This window comes from Euprymna scolopes, chromosome 1, assembly GCF_053919585.1.
Source record: "Euprymna scolopes isolate OS-2025 chromosome 1, ASM5391958v1, whole genome shotgun sequence".
NCBI classification, from domain to species: domain Eukaryota; kingdom Metazoa; phylum Mollusca; class Cephalopoda; order Sepiida; family Sepiolidae; genus Euprymna; species Euprymna scolopes.
In genome coordinates, this window is record NC_136482.1 from 23,330,205 (window position 1) to 23,350,305 (window position 20,101).

At 33.3% G+C, this 20,101-nt stretch overlaps 1 protein-coding gene across 5 annotated transcripts in view; it reads left to right on the forward strand.

Annotated features, from left to right (window-relative positions):
- Nucleotides 1-20,101, forward strand: part of LOC145286068 (solute carrier family 66 member 2-like) — a 216,274-nt gene that overhangs the window by 161,487 nt on the left and 34,686 nt on the right. For 3 of the 5 annotated variants that reach the window (XM_080134945.1, XM_080134857.1, XM_080134777.1), the window contains exon 4: nt 2,541-2,633. The exons of the other annotated variants lie outside the window; for them this stretch is intronic. In XM_080134945.1, coding sequence (XP_079991071.1) covers nt 2,541-2,633 — 93 coding nt within the window. The remainder of the gene's footprint in view (nt 1-2,540; nt 2,634-20,101) is intronic. 5 annotated transcript variants of the gene reach the window in all.

Genomic DNA, 20,101 nt, shown 5'->3' on the forward strand with positions numbered 1-20,101 from the left:
CTTTTCTGGAACGATTTCTATAAAAACCAGATGCATCTCAAAATATAAATATTAACACCGGAGTTGTTGTATTTCTTTTAAAAGAAATTTGCATTGATAAAATTATTACCTATTGACTGCAATCATTTTCATATATTAAAAAAAAAAAAACTTTTAGTCATTTAAGCAAATAAATAAATCATGTATATAAAGTGAACGTGTCTGTGTACATTTTCCACCGCAATAACTCTGTCAATTTTCAGTCTACAGACGCGAAATTGATATACAAGCTACTGAAATTTGGGAAAATCTTTGTAATTCATTTTCGGCCAGAAATTTGGCTGTTAAGGGGTCAAAGTTCAACGATTTGACCTTTTGAGAACTCTACCAAACTCTTCCGACAATTTTGGGTCTACACACTTGAAATTTTAGATATAGGTTCCTTGGACATGGATCTAACTTAATAACTTGATTTGAGCCCAAAACAATAAATGTTAAGGGGTCATAATAGGGGTCAAAGTTAAAAAAAAGATTTTACCTCTGCGGTCTCTACCAAATTACTCAGATAATTTCTGGTCTAAACATTTGAAATTTTACATAAAGAGTATTCAGAGATAGGGTAATCAGTTTGGGTTGAACATTTTTAGAACCAATATATAAATGTATGTATGTATGTTTGCATGTCTGCCTAAAACTTTCGACAGAGGCGACAGATTTTACCAAGATAAGTATCGTTTTGAAATTCAACCTTTCAAAATGACAAATATCAAAAAATTGGCTAAAAACATTAATATCTTCAACTTCAACTGGGCACTTTTCTACAAGGGGGGAGGGTCGATATTTTTGAAAGTCATTCTCGCCTTTCAATTGTCTAGCCTTAATTTAAACATAAGTCACTTCCGGTTTGGCAGTGGTCGTAACAGCAAAGATGTCAATGTTTCTTTCTCGTTCTTTTCCTCCTTCACGGTACGGTTCGAGCCTGCCTTCCTACTACCACTTTTTTTTTTTTTTTTTTTTTTTTTTTTTTTGCTCAACATACACATTCAAACACCCGGACAACACCAGGCTGAAATGCTAGTAAATAAAGTGAAAAGAAAAATTTTACAAGCCATTCACATGAAGCATCAACCCTAACCCTAACATTACTGCTAACAGGTAGAAATATTCTCCTCTTATGTATTCTTAATGACATTTGTATTATACTAACACTAATATAAAGCCTCTAACGAATTTAAATTATTGGGATATTAACTACATCCAGACTTACATAAGCCAATTTCATCATTGGAAAATTCATAGAATATCAAAAGGAACTTTTCTGTATTGGTCATGAAACTTCATAACTATTGCTACCAGATCAGGCTCTCTGAAGATATTGGCTTCCTGAGACAAAATGCACCTAACATTGATGCCTTTTGTTTTTCTACTTCCCGTTTCTAAAACTTATGTTCTACAAAAACAACCCACCTTTTCCCCCTTCCCATTTTCCCCTTTCTCTTTCTATCTCCCCCACTTTCCTGACTGGTTTCCTAACTTAAAATGTACCAAACATTAATGCTGTAACCCTTTCTCTCTCCCATTGCAAGACTCATTCATGTTCTGTAGGGCAGAGAACAAAAACGATAAAGTCCACTATAAAACAACCAAACCAAACACTACAAACTAGCGATTGAAGATACAAAGAGCTTGAAAATAATATGAATACTATTTCCAAAATAACTGGATTCAGCAATAGCATCAGGAAACTTAGACAACCTATAATGTGAAATAGTGAAACATCAGCTGTTTACAATGTAACTGATATTAAATTCATTAATGGGCTATATAAATTAGAGCTCTTTTGGCTTGCATTATATTATTAATGTTTTTTATATATATATATATAATATATATATATATATTTGTTTTTATTTTCCAGATACAAATGAATAAAATGTCATGTTTTGACTCGATAGTTAATGTCGATTTCTTTTTGTAAAAAGATTTTTAATGGGAAAAATGTTTTCAAAGACAAGTCAATTTAAAAATACTTATTTTTTGTTTGCTTTGTTTTTCTAATATTTTTGAAGTCTGTAAATTCAATTTTTTATGCAATTCTCATGTACATTAAATTAGTGTATCCAGTGTTCTTTAAAAAAAAAATCCATATTTTTCTATTTGAAAGAAGTACATCTTTATGAGATTTTTTTAATGGGGGGAAAAATGTAATTCAAAGCCAAGTCAATTTAAAAATACTTGTTTTCTTTGTTTTATTTTTATATTTTGGAAATCTTTAAATTTCAATATTTTTTTATATTATTGCATTGCATATTGGTTTTATTGTATCCAGTATAAATTTTAAAAAATCTATATTCATATTTGTGATGAATGTCTATAAAATGATGCCGTTCTCCCTTTATGTTCCTTTGATCTTAAATGATATTCACTTATCTCCCTTGAATTCATCAACGGTTGACAGGATGTATTTTATAACTACTTTTGTTTTATCTACTTTTTTTCTCTCTCTCTCTCTCTTTCTCCTCTCTTTCTCTCTCGCTCTCTGTTCATATTGTTGCGGTCAGATGGGAAAAAATGCCTCAAAACAGAAGACTGTTACTCCTCGCATGCAACCTCTTGTTGCCATGCTACAACAGTGCCCGGACGAACTTTTCTTGGTATGTAAAACTGTATGCACTAGAAAAAAAACGTGTGTAGCTCGGAAAAAAAGCACACATGCCATGCTTTATGAATGTCTAGTAGTTTTTCACTTTTTTTTTTTTTTTTTTTTTTTGCAGACATTGTTATGAAAATGCACTTTACTATTTTGGTTCTAGGTAAATTTTTTTTCAACAGTTTGTCTACAAGTAAAAATATTTCACAATGCTTAGTCTACAATTTCTTCACAACAGCTTGTCTACAAATACAATTCTTTTATCGCAGTTTGTCTACTAATACAATTCCTTTATTGGAGTTTGTCTACAAATACATTTCTTCTACAAACGTTTTACCTATAGGTTTTATAGGATATTTGGCATAAATCTGACACTTTGTTTTCTCTAAAGAAAAAAAGTCATTTTGGCCAATAAATAATTAATGTAATATCAAAATTCAAAAATCATCTCTTACAGAATCTTTTGCCTCCAGATGAAACTTGAACCCAGAAGGCACAATCTTCATCCTTCGCAATGCTTCACAACAATGAACAGATATTCAATGAATCTATTTGAATTGAGTCTGACTGAGGTTTTTCCTCATCCTTAAGCCACCAGTCTAGGGCATTGTTGAGATGGTCTGTCTTCTGTTAGTCTAGCTCAAATCTTAAAGAAAACCTTTGAATGCAGAAACTAACCCACATAAACTACAAGCCACACGGAAACTGCAAAGTAAAATAAAAGGAACCCCCCATGAATTTCAGGTGACTGAAACTGCAAAAAAGTTTATAAGCTGATCTCCCCCACCCATAAAATAAAGGCATCAACCTCGGCTGATACCACATAAAATAGACTTGAAGGGTCACAAAAGATGGAATAACCTCGGCAGGAGAATACTAACTAAATCTCTACTGGATGAATGCGAAGAGTACTAGGATCTTGAGACTTATTGCCATCTAAATTCTTGTGAAGACCAATGGTTGTTGCCAGTGAAAAGTCGGTGGCAAGCGGTTGTTGTGGTAAGTCAATTGCAAGGATTATCAAAAAGGTGGAGAGTACTACTACTTCTAATAATAATAATGACGTGTCGCCTAGACTCGAAATACTTCCGGTTGTTGTCGGTGAGTAATCTCTGATGATGGCCTGTGTTAGAACTCCTGAGTTCAAATAATAATAAAAATAATAAATCCACTGAGTTAATGTAATAATTATTAACAATAATTTATTTTTATGCTTTTTTTTTTTTTTAATTTAGTAATAGTAATCAATTATTCCTTTTTTATTTTCTACAAATATCGATACAAAACAAAATAGTTTTTTTTGTGTGTGTTCTGCAGTTGAATAGTCAGAAACAACATCACTGGAAATCCGTAATGTTATCATGGGTTAAATAAAATTCAAATAAAATAGAAACCACTTGTTTATTATCAAATTGCACCAAGATTTTAAGAGTGATTTATCGTAGACCTTCTCTAAAAATTGGAGAATTTAAAAAATAATAAAGTGCATTTTTATGGCAGTGTGACTTTTTCTCTCCCCACCTTTTTTTTTTTTTTGCTTCCTCTTTTTTATTCCTTTTTCACTTCAAATCCGAAATATAACCTTTATACTTTGACCTAAACCAGCTACTATTCCAGACTCAGTTCTTACTAATTCCCAATAAAACAACCAAACCAATCACCATGAATAAATATTTGAAATCTATAAAGAATTTGAAGCATAAAAACTCTTTCCAAAATTACTGGATTCGGCATTAAGTAACCCAAAAAGGGCTGATATATCATAAAATGAAACAACCGAACTAATTATTCCCTCATCAGTCATTTATTCAAGCTTTTTGATTTACTTAATAATATGCTATGGCATTTCATGTTTGTATGTACGTTATCACCATTCACTCCTTTTAAAAATATGTAATTGTCTGATTAGAAAAGATGGTTATTGGTGATTAATCTGATGTTGTTAAGGTAAAAAAATTCTGATTTCACCCATTTTTAAAATGAATTGTTCCAAAATCAAATTATGTCGTCCCACTGACTAAAACAGTACAATTTTAAATATGTATAAAAACAATGTTTGTAGAATATTTTGCTGACAATTATTTTCATGGCAACAAACAGAAAATTTTATTGCATTAAAAAGAATTAAATTTTAAATAAATGAAGAAACGTTTTATTTATTTAAGGGCTATTTAGCTAAGAGTGACATTTATTTTTACAGGAGAAAGGGTTATTTATCATTTCAAAAGGAATATTTTTTAAATTATACAAATTGATGTAGAAATCAACATGGAATTTACATGGGGTCAGCTAGTACAAAATACTACAATATACATTAAGAATAATAAAATAATACTACAATATACATTAAGAATAATAATCCCAATTATTACATCTTAAAAAATTTAATAAAAATCTGTTATATTAATACTTTAATTTCAAAATAACCTCAGTGTAAAAATATTTAATATAAATAGGTTATGCAAAATTTGATTAGTAAATGAAATATGCATGGTGAGAGTTTGTTGCATCTGGAATTCAAGGTAGTTTTGACAGATTGTGATTTATGAAATTCATGTAAATCATTAAAATAAGCATTTGTGTTAGAAAAAGAAATGTAAAAAAATAGATTTTGATGAATATGGTGAACTGAATGGAAAACAGAAGATACCTACTTGTAAAAAAATAGATTTTGATGAATATGGTGAACTGAATGGAAAACAGAAGATACCTACGTGATTTCGATACACTTTGTCTCCCTGATGGCTTTAAGGAACTCATTGAACATAGAGAAATAACTGTGAAAGTAAGCAATATTTAGTTAAACAACCTAATATCCTGTTTTGTTCTGAGTCTTCCTTATATTCTGCGAGTTACAAGCAAACATTTTTGACGAAGACAAATCGCTGTGTGACACATAAGCGTGAGAAGTAACATCACACATAACCATTTGCATATTTAGGAATCAAAGGGTTGAGGTCCTGAATATGACCTTAAGCTATATCCGATGGTGAGGTCCTAGCTTGTGGGCTTTGGGAAGTGTGGAGCCACCCTTTAATTGCCATTAAACCGACTTGAAAAAACAAATATATTCTATTAAAAAATTTTTCTTAAATCAATGGATTCATCATTAAATATCCTGAAAAGGGTTGATATGCCGTAAAACAACCAACCAACCAACTAAGGGTTGAATGTATAATGATATTACAGACTTAAATGGAACTCCCTCCTCTTTAGGATAGAAATGAAAGGCCACATTATGTCTACTTGGTGCCCTTAAAGAAGAAATTAGGGGTTGCTATATTACAAGCTTGAAGAATATACTAGATAATATGACCAATTATGGTAAAAGGAAGAACTTAGGTACTTTAGAGATCTATCTAATTAAATATTTAGAACTTACTCATAAAGTACTTGGTAAAATTCACTTGTAAGTTACACTCTTCTGGAGTTTGACGATTCAATCCTCAGTGAGGGTGACACTAGAAATATAATTGTGAATTAGGATTCTATCTATGATTCTGACGGAATAAGAGCATGCTATCTCTGTGGTTTAAATAAAGGATTCTGTAGAGATTTATGAGTTTGACATAAAAATTCCAAAGTTAGACAGAATATACCCGAAGAAAGATGGGAACAGAATAATCCAATAAATACGACTAAACAATTCATATTATAGTAGTGTTTTCTTTGAATGCTAACATTATTAATAGCTTCAGTTGCTTTATATCCAAACTTGAATTCTTATTTAAATTTTAGTGTCAGCCATTTATATCTTGGTTCTCTAATGATTTGCATATTGTTTTCACTTAATCCACACTAAAGTCTGGCATTATAGTTATGTGTTCAAAGTGTTTGATTTATTAGAAATTTTTTATACTTACACAATTCTTTTCCATAGAAAATAATTCAAACTCTGTAATAAATACTAATTGTGCCGTCAGCTGCACAATGTTTTGTTTAATACTAAAACAAGAACTAAAATCTAAAAGTATTGCATCTTTTTGTAAAGCTTATCAAAACAAAGTATTAACCTTTATTGTAATCATGTTTTTTCTATAGTTATCTCGTTCATTTTCTTCCTAAAATTTACTTGAACTTAGCCAATGAAAACGCTCAGAATATGATTTACAAATGGTGAATATAAACCAATTATAAAAGTTGTTCCCGGTGTTATGGGTGACTGTAAGAAGACGTTCGAGTGTGAGGGTAAAAACTTTCATCTTCCTTTATTTATGGCTAGTTTTAAAATCGATTTTAGCAACACAAACCAACAAAGAGAACAAAAAGGGTTGGAAGCTCTTTATGAAAATTCAAATGCTTCCGATTTTTGTGAATTTTAACAATATTAATTAATAAATATTTCCCTAATATCTTTGAAGTATTTTAAAGTGTTTCATTTAAAAATTCAAATATTCTAGATATGCACTAAATTTTCCTCATAATTTGCAATCAATCAAATTCCAATTTCTTAAGATGCATTAAGCTTAAACCTTGAATTTCACTGATTTCTTAGAATCATTCATGTAATTGATTATAATCCAAATTAGAATAAGGATTCTAAATATATGGTTTAGCATCATTCTGTGTTGATTATAATCTTCATACATGGACATTAAAGTTCTTTTGTTTGTAGAATTTATTTTACCTACCCTGGGACAGGTATTTTTCTAATTTTTAAGGGGTAATGTTTAATTTGTTGAGAGTTGAACAAAAAAAAAAATAATCTAAAAATATTTTTGTTTGTTGCTGTTAGAGTAATTGTAGTCGGTCCCACCGCTTAAAGATATATTATTTTGCCTTGTGCAACATTGTGAACCATTGTTTGCATTCATCCTAATAAAGCCAGTACTTTATTATTAGTGGGTTTTTTTTTGGTTTTTTTAAAGACTAATATATCTAACAGGTAAAGTTATCTTGTCAGAGCATTTGATAAAGTAATATTTGATTCTAACTAGCAATTCCTTCTTTTCTATACTTTCATATTTTTTACATAAAAAAAAGTAATTAACTTCAGTATCTTTCCAAAAATAACTATTCTGGCAGAACATTATTACAATGAAGACAATTTTAAATAATGACGAAAAAAATCATAATGTATGAAAGCTAATTCCTCTTTAACTGAAATTTCTCAGCTGGAGCTTGCTTTGAAGTTTTTCTTTTTGATAAGTGGGTTAATATAATACTGATACTATTACAATTACTTCTTTTCCTCTTACTACTACTGCAACTACTATTTCTGCTACTAGTAATAATAATAAACTGTTTGTTAAAAGTTTTGTTTTTATTTATCTCCCCCCTCATGGAGGATAGTGTGACACAAGAGTCGAAAAGTGTGATTGAAGAGCCAGTGCTCTAAAGGGAGAGCACTCTGGTCTGCAAAAAAAACAACATTTGTGTCAGACATGACTTAAATAAATACACATTGCGATATAACCAGACATAATGAACAGTGCATAGAATGAAGACTTCACCCAAACAAAATGTGTACCAGTGCAGGAAATGACATAATAAATTGATTAATCAGCAGGGCATTCTAGATGAGGATCATATGATGACTGATAATTTTTGTTGAATATACCTCATTTACAAAATATAAGAACAATATAAAATAATTATTTGAATAAAAATTTAATTTTATGTGAAAAAAAGTTTTTAATTGTTTCCTTTAATAATTACTATCAAATAAATATTTATATACTTTTTTTTTTTTTAATGTGAAACGATTTTTTTTTTTTTTTTCAATCAGACGCCACAGCTCATACAAACCATGAGTCGCAGTACTAGACTTGAGTTTCGCTCTCCTTAGGGCTCATCAGTAAAACATATCCAAATTCTGAATTCAAAATCAGTCACTTGCATATGAAATGTGTATTGGGCCACCATGAAAATCCAATAACTAACACAAACCAAGCAAACTGCAACAAAGTCTGACTATGGAATATACATGAGACATCAGCCTTTGTTGGATGATTGCACCTCTTATTGATAAGAAGTAGGTCAAAATTTAAGTTTACGACTTCTGGACTGTGGCTTTCATGGTTTATGTGAGCTACAGCATTGTTTGACGATGGAAATAATTATAGATATTTATGTACAAAATAATATTTTAAAAAGCCAAATCTAAAAAAAAAAAAAAAAAGCTAAAGACAATTTTTTACGTGCAAACTGGTTTGAAAAATATGATAACTTAGTCAAATTTAGCCTTAAAAAAACACAATCTAGGAACTGGAGAGGAGGGTAAAAATATATTGTTACTATTATTACACATAGTTCAAAAAAAAGTATTTGTTAAAATTGCACCAAATTCGGTATAAATGGCCATTGGAAGGCAATAAAATTGGAAGGTAATAAAATTAAGTATACTAATCATTATGCCTAAATAAAGCCTCAACATCTATCAGCATAAGTTTGTCACAGTTTGCTTTTTGGCATGTTTTTCTTTTGTAAATGAATTAATCTCTAAAAAAAAAAAACAACTTTGCATCTAATTCGCATGTTTCTGTTGTCATTGTTTTGTTTTATCACTTTGTGTGTATTGCTATCTTATTTGTATTAAATTTGTGCATGTTAGTTTCTTTGTTTGATGGCATGTACTTTAATAAAAGCTGCTGCTTTTAATAATGCCCAGGCTCATTTAGGTCCTTTTGATAGTTATAAATAGGTGTCTCAAACCAAGAGTGTACTTCTACTACATCTAAAAACTTTTAATGTGAACTTCTAGATCTTTGCAGAACAAACAATAATATTAAGTTTATTTATTAGCCACCAAATTTTGTCTGCTCAAAGTTTGTTAGAAACTAGTAAATTTCCCAGCCATACTTCACATAGTATAACTAAAAGCTTTGAACAAGTGAAAAATCCTTACAATCCTTTGATGTCATTTGTGGTAAGTCATAATGGAAGCAGTAATTATTGGATTAAGCCGGTCTAAAAATTGAGCAAGATCTCATTACCTCAAGAAAAAATTTAAAAAAAGATTACACTGTAGTGCTACTTTTATTTTTCATGTAAGATTCATTTCAGCAGATAACACATTGAACCTTCATAATGATTTATAACATCGTATGGATCAAGTTAGATTTTTCTTTTAATACTTTCATCAATCAGATCAATAAAAAAGAACATCAGATTTGGACAATTTAAAAAGACGCAAGCATAATTTGGTAATAGGTGTAAAATTTGCTGAAATTAGTAACTTACCTTGAAGAAAACTAGAAAAAAAAATACAAGAGAAGGATTGGAATATTCATATTTAGAAAATATTAAATTTTATTTGCATTCAAATTTTATTAAAATAATATAAAAAAATGAATATAAAAAATTAAATGAACGATCAAAAGTGGAAATTTGAATTTCACTATATTTGCCCATTTCACATGCTGGTTTGATGCTACAGATAAACAGAATGCATTAAACAAACCATATAAAAGTGTAAGTTTTTTTATTGGCGATATTATGGATCTCAGACGAAGTCAGCCAACCTTGCTGGTAGATTCTCATGAATTCTTTATTGCTAATGGGGAAACCAGGTGAAAGTTTGATTCCCAGATAAGTTGAAAAAAAACCCAAAAAAACTTCCAGGTGAACTGGAGTGTTTTTGACGAGTTAATGAAAGATATAGGACGGAACAATAAATTTGTTGCCAGAGAAAAGATATGATTTCATTTCCGTTTGATGACAACCTGTTTTTTTTTTTTTTTTTTTTTTTTTTTTTTTTTGTGTGGCAGACCATCTATTAGTTGGCCAGTTGTGTACAAATCCCAAGAGCGATAGGAGCCTTCTATCATGTCTGAAAGTGACAATGTTTAATGAGCGAGATCGGAGATGCGCCGCTGTACAACTTGTGCTTTCTACCGATCCAGGTTATGATAACAGAACCATTGTCAGCACCCTCAAAATGCATCGCTGGATTACCGTGAATAACCGGGACGTGTCCAGAGTGATGAAAACAAAGTTTCCGGCCACTGTTATGGTCTTTGGTGTGGTTTCAAGTGAGGGCCACATCATGCCACCTCACATCTTTAAAGTCGGTTTGAAAGGTCACCAAAGTGTACCTGAATATGCCTTATTAAATGAAATTACAAAATACAATTTCCAATTCTTAAATGAATATAATTAAACAACTAGATAAGAAATTACAAAGTTGAAATTCAAATTCTTAAATAACTATAAGCTGAAGTTTTGCTTTCACTGGAGCATGCTGCAGTTATTACCTCTGTTTTGCATCTGCTGTTGCTCTGCTTCCTCTTCTATTCTTGCGGCCTGCCTCCTCTGCTCACATTGTGTTATCAGTATTTAAAGTTGAGTAATCTTAAGTTGTAATGTAAAACTATTAGTTTCTACATTCTTGGGCCTCAGCCTGTTTCTCGTAGGTTCGTACACATTACCAGTACTACTAAAGAGCCTCACTCTCCCTGGATGAAGGTGACATGCTTAAATATTTTGAAGTCGGTTTACTCAGCAGTGGTAAGGTCTCCTGTGTAGTTTTACTACACTGAAATGGATCATCACCTTTTGCAAGTAGTGATAACGCTACCTAAGGATCAAATTCTTTTGTGCACTTATGAATAACGGATTTACTCTTTTGGAGTTTAGATTGTGCATCTTGTATTTCTATTGTACTTGCAGTTGCAGTCTCCAAGTTTAACTCCGTCTCTATCTGCTCTAAGTTTTTTTTTGTTTTTTGTTTTTTTTACTGTAGGCTTATTTTGAAATCTGGATTTGCTTCATTATCATAAATAGAAATTAGATGTAAAATCCAATTCTTAATAGTTTTCCATGTCATTTTTTTAAAATTTAAATCTTGGATCTAGAAAAGTAAACACAAGTTTTATCATTTAGATAGAATGAAAATCTTGTTTCTATTGATTCACTAAATTGTTCAACAGTTTGTTTAATGGTGAATGCTCTGACGAACTGCAAACACTTGTACCTCCCCGACGTAACTACCCCCGACAAACCCGACAAGCTACTAAGTCTCATCCCTTTACAGTAGAGATCCCTAGGTGCAAGAAAGCCTTTTACTCCAATAGTTTCTTCCCCCAGAACTGCGGGTCTTTGGAACTCCCTTCCAGGATTCTGCTTTCCCAACAATTATTCCCCCCACCCCATCTTTTTTTTTTTTTTTTTTTCTGTATGTTACTACAGTTAGGGAAGTAGGAAACAGGGAAGGAGGAAGGAATTCCAAAGTTGACCAGTCAAAGGGAAAAAACTATTAAAATAAAAGGCTTTCCAGCATCTAGGGACCTCTACAGTGAAGAGGAAAGACTTTGCTGCTTATCAAGGTGAATCAGGGGTACTTACGTTAAGAGAGCACAAGTGCTATAAGTTCATTAGAACAAATTCAATTAAAGGACTTGTAAAACAGGCTCAAAGATGCAAAATTGTGGTGATAGGAGAGAGGTTGAAGTTTTGTCGATTAGTGTAGGACCTGTTAGATTGGAGAGACTTTTGTGCCACTTCTGTGTGTCACAGGTTATCCAACTCACATGGAAAGATTATTCTTGGAGTTTTCTGCCATGTTCACTCTGCCAAGGCATCCGTTTCTCAATGTTAACCTGATATCTTTTTCAGAAGGTGCTTTTCAATAGCAGCAGAAATGTGTCCTTCTTTTACTCTCCCCTGGTGCTACCAGATTAGGCTGTCTGAAGATACTGACTTCTTGACTTAAATGTGCTAAATATTGATATTGTTTTTTTTTCTCGTCACAAAACTCTATCATCTACAAAGCCAGAGATGAAAGCAATAATTTTCCTCTACAAAACAACCAAACCAAACATCATGAATAAATATTTGAAGACATAAAAAACTTGGAACATAAAAACTTTTTTAAAAAATTACTGAATTCGACATTAAATAACCTGAAAAGGGTTGATATGCTTTAAAACAACCACCAAATCTTTGGCTCTCCAAAGTAAAGAAAAACGTATCTCCAGACATCCTGATGTGGTATTACCATCTAATTGTGTTGTTGTGTGGATAACACATAGCAGTAGTAGGGGCAACAGTAATGTTATCTTTTTCCCTTTGTTGCAGCTGTTGTCTTCTTTTTAATAACAGTTGTAAAAATAACATCCCACAACCATTTCGGCAGTTTCTCAATGTCATTAGGCTGATACCTTTCGCAGAAGGTGCTGTTCAATAGTGGCAAGGATATGTGTCATATCACTTTTGCTCACTAAAGTAAAGAGAACAATTAATCAAAGTTTGCATTTGATCAAAAGAAATCATCAGGTGTTAATAAAGTGGACATCTTTCTTTTTGTGTCTGTTTATTGAATAGGGTCCAAAATAGAAAAGAAAAATTGGCTATTCAGAATAAAATATGGATAATTTTGGAGCAGAAAATGACGATAAACTTCAAAAGCATCTGATAAGATAATTTTATTATGTTTGTGATTTTCGAGATGAGAATTGATAATTCATATTATTTGGATTATTCAGACCACTCTTCTCGTCTTCAGTGTTATTCTTACAATTCTTTGGCTGCAAGGACTCGTGGTGTAACAGATAAAGTACTAAGTAAAATCTAATTGACACTCTTTTGGAAGTTGAAGGTTCAATCCTCAGTGTGGTTGATACTAGTAATATAATTGCAAATTACTTAGAACTTCTACTTGGTCATGGCTCATGAATGGCATCCTATCCCCGTTCTATTCAAAATTCTGTCCAGATTCAACGAAGACTTCTGAGTTTGACAGAAAGATTCCTGAGGTCAACAAGATAGACCTGTCAAAGGTTACATCGACTAAAACGTTGTGAGAATGAATAACACTGAGAATGAGATCAGTAGTTCGAATAATCCAAATAACTCAAATTATCTATCTTCATCTCAAAAATTCAGAAACCTAATTTTATATTTTTATTTTTGAACAATTAAACAAAAAATGGTGATTGATTGATTTTTAACTTGATTCAGAAATCGAAATCTCATTCTTCTATTCCTGATAAGCGATTTAATTGAAATTGACTTCAATTATCAAACGTGAAACAAAAAATTTTTGCAGATGAACAAAAAAAAAAATAGTTGTTTGTTTCAATTTTGTAAGCCAATCAAATTCTTTCATGGAATTTAATCAAAATCAATCCATTAGCTTTTCAGTTTATTTAAAACTGTAGCTATCCGGCATTACCCAGGAATCTTAATTTCATTTTTGTTTTTGCGTTTTGCCCAAATGGATCAGAGGAGATTGCAAGTTACATTGGCATTCATAACCTGAAAGGTTCATCTTAGTTGCAGATGTTGACAGTGTGGGACTCTAAGAAAGCTACGCCTGTGATGGATATGCATCAGAAGCAGAGATGTCATTGAATTCCTGGTAAAAATGCATAGAGAATGGTGATAACCATGTCGAAAAATAAATTCTGGGACACAGAAGGTTGCTTGTTTTAATGGTACCACTCCTGCCATCGTAGCTTTTGAACTTAGTCAAATTTTTTTTTTTTTTTTTTTTTTTTTAAATAGGTTTTACATTTGGAACGACTCTCATACTTCACTGCAAACAGTTCCACTACTGAATCCAGTGCTAAACTATCATGAGAAGGAACTATATTGTTCCTATTTACTTGCCTCCTCATAAGGGCAGAAGACACAAGATCGGTTTTTTATATGGAGAAAATCCAGCTCCCCCAAAAGGGGCACTCTAGATAGGAACGAAATTAAAAATTGTCTCAGGATTCCTCCTTCACTGACTGAGGAAAGAAAAGGTGAAGTGTAGCATCAGAACAGATACTACACTGTGATCTTGGCGCAAAGGCCAAGGAACAATGTCATCTGCCACATACATCATAAACATTTATATTGCATTATGGCGTCATACCAACTGACGTTATGACACCACAATGCATATGACGTCAGGACTGTGTCCTTCATTTCCCTTTCACCATCCAAAATTCATCTCTCCTTCTCGTTTGCATCATCCCTCCTCAACCATCTATCCAATAAGATTTTTTCTTTGCTGTTTCCTGAAGATTTTTAATCGAATTTCTCAGTTCTGAGTTGTTATAGTAAAAGCAATGTCAAAGTACAAGATCTGTTTTTTTGCTTGTGGCTTCTGTGTTTATCTGCACGTGCACAATGGATAACATCACAAAGGGATAAGTTAATTAGTTTCATTAAAATCGGGGTAACTTTCAGTCTAAATCAGAATAATTATTATATAAATTTTTTGCAGATGAACAAAAAAAAAATAGCTGTTTGTTTCAATTTTGTAAGCCAATCAGATTCTTTCCCGGAATTTAATCAAAATCAATCCATTAGCTTTTCAGTTTATTTAAAACTGTAGTAATATATATATTATGATAATTTTCAGTCTAAACCAGAATAATTATTAAAATTCAACATTCCAAACCGTCATGTTTTTTTTGTTTTGTTTTTTTTCTGTATCTCTCCTGACCCCCCCCCCCCACCTTCCCTCTTTAAATGAACGCAATCAATTTTGTGGGTTGTCTTTTGTCAGTTGTTCTCTGATTTATCGATTTATCATTGGCCAATCTGATTGCATTAAAATGTTCAACCAGGTGTTTCACATAGAAAAGTTTTTAAAAAAATGTACGTGTATGCACCTTTTTTTAATTGCTTCTGTTAATCTAAATGAATATTAGATAATTTGGATGATTCAAACTAACCCTAACCCAGTTTGAGTTCTATTTTTACAAGGTTTTGGTTGATGTAATCCTCGACTTTTTTCGGCTGTTTCTTCTAAAACTCGGCAATCTTTTTGTCAAACTAGGGAATCTGTATGGAATTTTGAATGGAACCCTTTACTTAATGCATGAAGGTAGTATGCTCTTGTTTTATCAGCCATGGCCAAGTAGAAGATAAGACCAGTAGTCCAGATAAGCCAAATGATACAAATTACAAACCTCTTCTCCAAACTTCAGAAACAGAATATTGGTCGCCATCTTGTGTGTTAATGTTTGCATGGGTGTACAAACAAGGGTTTGAATAAAAAAAAAAAATAATTAACAGTTGGATTTATATATTTATTCTCACACGTTTTGCGAAACAAATATTGTGCTATTTTCAAGTTCATCGCCAGTTAACTCCCCTTAAAATAACTCTTTAAAAATCACCTTGTATATCATTGTACCTATTTACTATGCCTCCCCACGGGACAGTTAGACACCAGGGTCGTTTTTTAACGTGGAGAAAAGGTACAAAAATAGAAAATTGTCTCAGTCGTGAAGGACTGCTCCTCCACCGAAAGAGAACAAGAAATGGAAGTGCAGCATCTGAAGAACAGATACTACACTTTGATCTTGGCCAAAAGTAGCCCCCTTGTATATCATTGTAATGCCTATGAATTTCCGTTTAATCATTTCCATGGTTTTTATTTACAAAAATAAAATGACTTAATCTACATCATGAATGGATCTGAGGTCATCTCGTCAGTATCAGACAAGGCCAGGCTATTTGCCAAGAACTTTGCAGCTAATTCTACCCTATGCGACAATGGCCATCAACTCCCTGTATTTCCTACTATAACAGACAACACGCTATGCAACATACAAATATCTGTGCGTGAGGTCGCCAAGCTAATCACCTTGATTCCAGTAAAGCAACTGGCCCTGATGGCATTCCAGTTATAGTGCTGAAAAAGCTCCAACCAGAACTTGCCCCCATACTTACAAAACTGTTAAAGTGTTGCCTTAAGGAGAAGTGCTTTCCAACACCCTGGAAAACCTCATCAGTATGCCCTGTATTTAAGAATCCAGGTGAAAAGTCATCTCCCTCTCAATACAGACCAATAAGTCTCCTGTGTGTCATGGAGTAAGTTGCTGGAATCCATATTAAATAAAGAAGTAGTCAACCACCTCTACAGAAACAACCTTCTTAGTGACATGCAATATGGTTTCCGCTCTGCAAGATCTACAGCAGATGTGCTAACGGTTGTATCACATAGGATTAGTGACTCTCTTGACAAAGGTTTCCTTTCCAGGGCAATTGCTCTTGACATATCTAAGGCCTTCGATAAGGTATGGCATAAGGGCCTACTTCACAAGATTTCCAGCTACGGTATTACTGGAAATGTTTTCTCAATCATTAAATCATTTCTCTCTGATAGGTTCATAAGAGTAGTGGTTGATGGGCAAATATCAGAGGCCCACAGTATTAATGTTGGAGTCCCCCAGGGGTCCATCCTGGGCCCAACTCTCTTCCTGATCTACATCAATGATCTCCCAAAACACATACTTAAATCATTCGTTGACATCTATGCTGATGACACGACCATCTATGGCAACACATCAAAGGCCGTAAATGACAAAGTTCTCTCTAATTCTCTCTCCTGATCTTGAGCACATGGTACAATAGGGGAAGAGGTGGCTGGTCACTTTTAATGCATCCAAAACCAAGATTCTATCTTTACATCATCAACGCTCTGATCCCCATCTGGCATCAATTGAAATGAATGGCTCTCGTCTTGGGGAGGCTCCATGTTTTGACAAGCTTCTGGGTTTGACCTTTACTCCTAATATGAAATGGAATACGTACATCAAATCTGTTGCCAGGGACGCTGGGAAAATGGTGGGATCCTTCTACCGCTCCAGAAGATATCTCACTACTGATGCAATTCTCTATCTGTATAAAAGCCAAGTACATCCAAGGAAGGAGTACTGCTGCCACATCTGGGCAGGAGCTGCTAAAAACAGCCTATCCTGCCTTGACAGAGTACAAAATAGACTTCGTGGTTTGGTGGGGGATGCCCTTTTTTTTTTTTTTTCCTTACAGCCTCTCTCCCGCAAAAGAGACGTTGCGAGCCTGTCTTTGTTTTATCGTTATTTCCATGGCAAGTGCTCGTCTGAGCTCCAATCTCTCTCCCCCCCTTGCCAATCTTTCACGAGAAACACCAGCCTGGCTGAAACTACTGTCAATAATTTTCCCCACTCTTTATCTGTGCCTAAATCCAAACGTAGATTCCATGAGCAGAGCTTCTTTCTCAGAAGTGCACGATTATGGAACTCTCTTCCATTCGCCTGTTTCCCACCTGACTTGGCCCTATCGGTGGGGTATTAGAATACGCCGACTGCCCCCCTGCAGAGGGTAAAAGTCCCTTAATGTGGGTCCTGGATATGACCTTAAACTATATCCAGTGGTGAGGCTCCAGCTTGTGGGCTTTGGGGAGTGTGGACTGTGGAGCCACCCTTTAATTATCATTGCTCCCAGGTCCACTCTGACCCGGAGTGGTAGTACCTGTTAGGGTTAAATAGAAACCGACATGAAAACAACAAATATATTCTATTAAAAAAATTTTTCTATAAAATCTTTGGATTCGGCATTAAATAACCCGAAAAGGGTTGATATGCCGTAAAACAACCAACCAACCCACCTGACTACAACTTAGATGTCTTCAAATCCAACATAAACAAATTCCTGACAAACCGCCTCCTTAAGTAAGACACTCTATCAAATCTCCAATACTATCTCATTGATTACTGTACACGCAATAACCCTTATCCCTGAGTGTCCTCCGGGCCTTGATAAGTGGTGACCCCCATGTAAAAAAAAAAAAAAAATACATGAGTTTTGATGTACACTATTTTCTTTTTGTCATGTTTATGTACAGATTAAAGTTTTTTTGCATTAATTTCAAAATAGTTTTTCATGACCAATTTTTTTTAGGTTTATTAGAAGATCGAGAGAAAAAATGTCTGGGCTTTTTTTTTTTTTTTTTTTTTTTTTTTTAATCATCATCTCCCCTCCAACAAAGGAGCAGTTAAAATCGGCCAATTTTTTTATCATTGTCTCTTAAAGACTCTCTTAATCGAATTGATGGTAAAAGAATCGTTTCAGCAAAAGCGCAAGATTGGCGGCACTCTATTTGTTTTAGAACCAATCAGTGAAGAATGAAAGAAATAATCGGCTTTTTGCCATTTTTAAAGTCCGGATTTGATGTTTATGTGCCGACAAGTTAAATGGATTGCGATTATCTCCCTTTGATGATTGAATGGCACGAACTACATAAGCTTCTTTTCGATAAAAATGCCGGATCAATGCAAAGATGTTTTTAGTTTCTCGTAATCAAACTTAAGTGCAGAAGCTTTTATTTGGGAGGGTGAGGTTGGCAAGTACATTAATTGAACTAGAAAGGTCAAAGAGAGAGGAGGTCATGGTATAGATGGTATGAATATACAAAATGACCTTTGTTTCATGTATATCAATTACCTCACAAAGTATAAATAATGAGAGATCTATGAATACATGTGAAATTTCTAGATATTTACACAATCATGTTAACATCAAAACGGTCGTGATGATTCTTAAATCAATAATTCTCATTATATATTAGACATAATTCTTACAAAACATTTGCATAGAATATTTTGTAAGTCGCTTTTAATAAATAATTAAACCCTCCAAGTTTAGACAGTTCATCTGATGTGTATATTTCTACTATTAGAAACTTTGCGTGTGCGAGTTCATTCCCTATAGACTTGAAAATGGCCCAGCCATTTTTATAAAATTTGGCATGAAGGTACTTAAGTGCCTGGTAGTGTTCTTAGATAGGTTTTGTATTGGTATGTCTTTGATAAGTATTGATAATTGAAATAATCCAATGAAAGAAGGAACAGACGATTTTGAAAAACGTTAACACCTTACACAGCCTAACATCAAGTGCATTTGAGAAGTTTTATTACCACACAAGTGGGAAGGTTAGACATAAAATCAACGGTAGGTTTTTTATATAACAGGGTCGCGTTGGAAATGAATGTTTCCGTTGAAAGCACAATTGCACCATGATACTTGACTTTTTCATTTTAAACTTTAATTCAAACCATTATATATAAAAAAATTTTTCTAAAATCAACAGGCAATATATCGATTGGATTGAGAAATGGGCGATTTAACCAATTTCTATGGCAATAAAAATATGAGGGAGTGAAACCTTTGTTAATCATCTTTCAATCCAGGGCAACATCAAGTCTCATTGCTAGCATATATATATATATATATATTTACCACAAACAAGGCACATTGCCACTTTGATGTATGGGGCTACTATTAGTGACACAGGCTACAGAGATACTAGGTGGGGAGTTGGGCAGCAAGATGTCGGTTCACATTACACTTGAACTTCTGCATGTCAGTACAGTTGGAGAAGCAGGAATCTGGAAGGGTTTCAAAGTCTAGCAGTTCTGGGGAAGAAACTACTGGAGTAGAAGGCTCTCTTATATCTAGGGATCTCTACTTTGAAGGGGTCGGATTTTGCTGCTTGTCAGGTTTGTCGGGGGTATTTACGTCGAGGGGGTATAAGTGCTTGCAGTTCATTGGAACATTCACCATTAAAGTACTTGTAGCATCCCTCTGCCTGTTCTACATTTCGTTGATGGGACAGAGGCTGAAGCTTGGATGACAGTTCAGTACCTATCAGGTTGGCGACTCTCTTTTGAACCTTGTATTTATATATATATATATATATATATATATATATATGATATAATATAAAGCTGAATGTGTGTGTGTCTGGTCACGAATAGGCTCCTATATGGT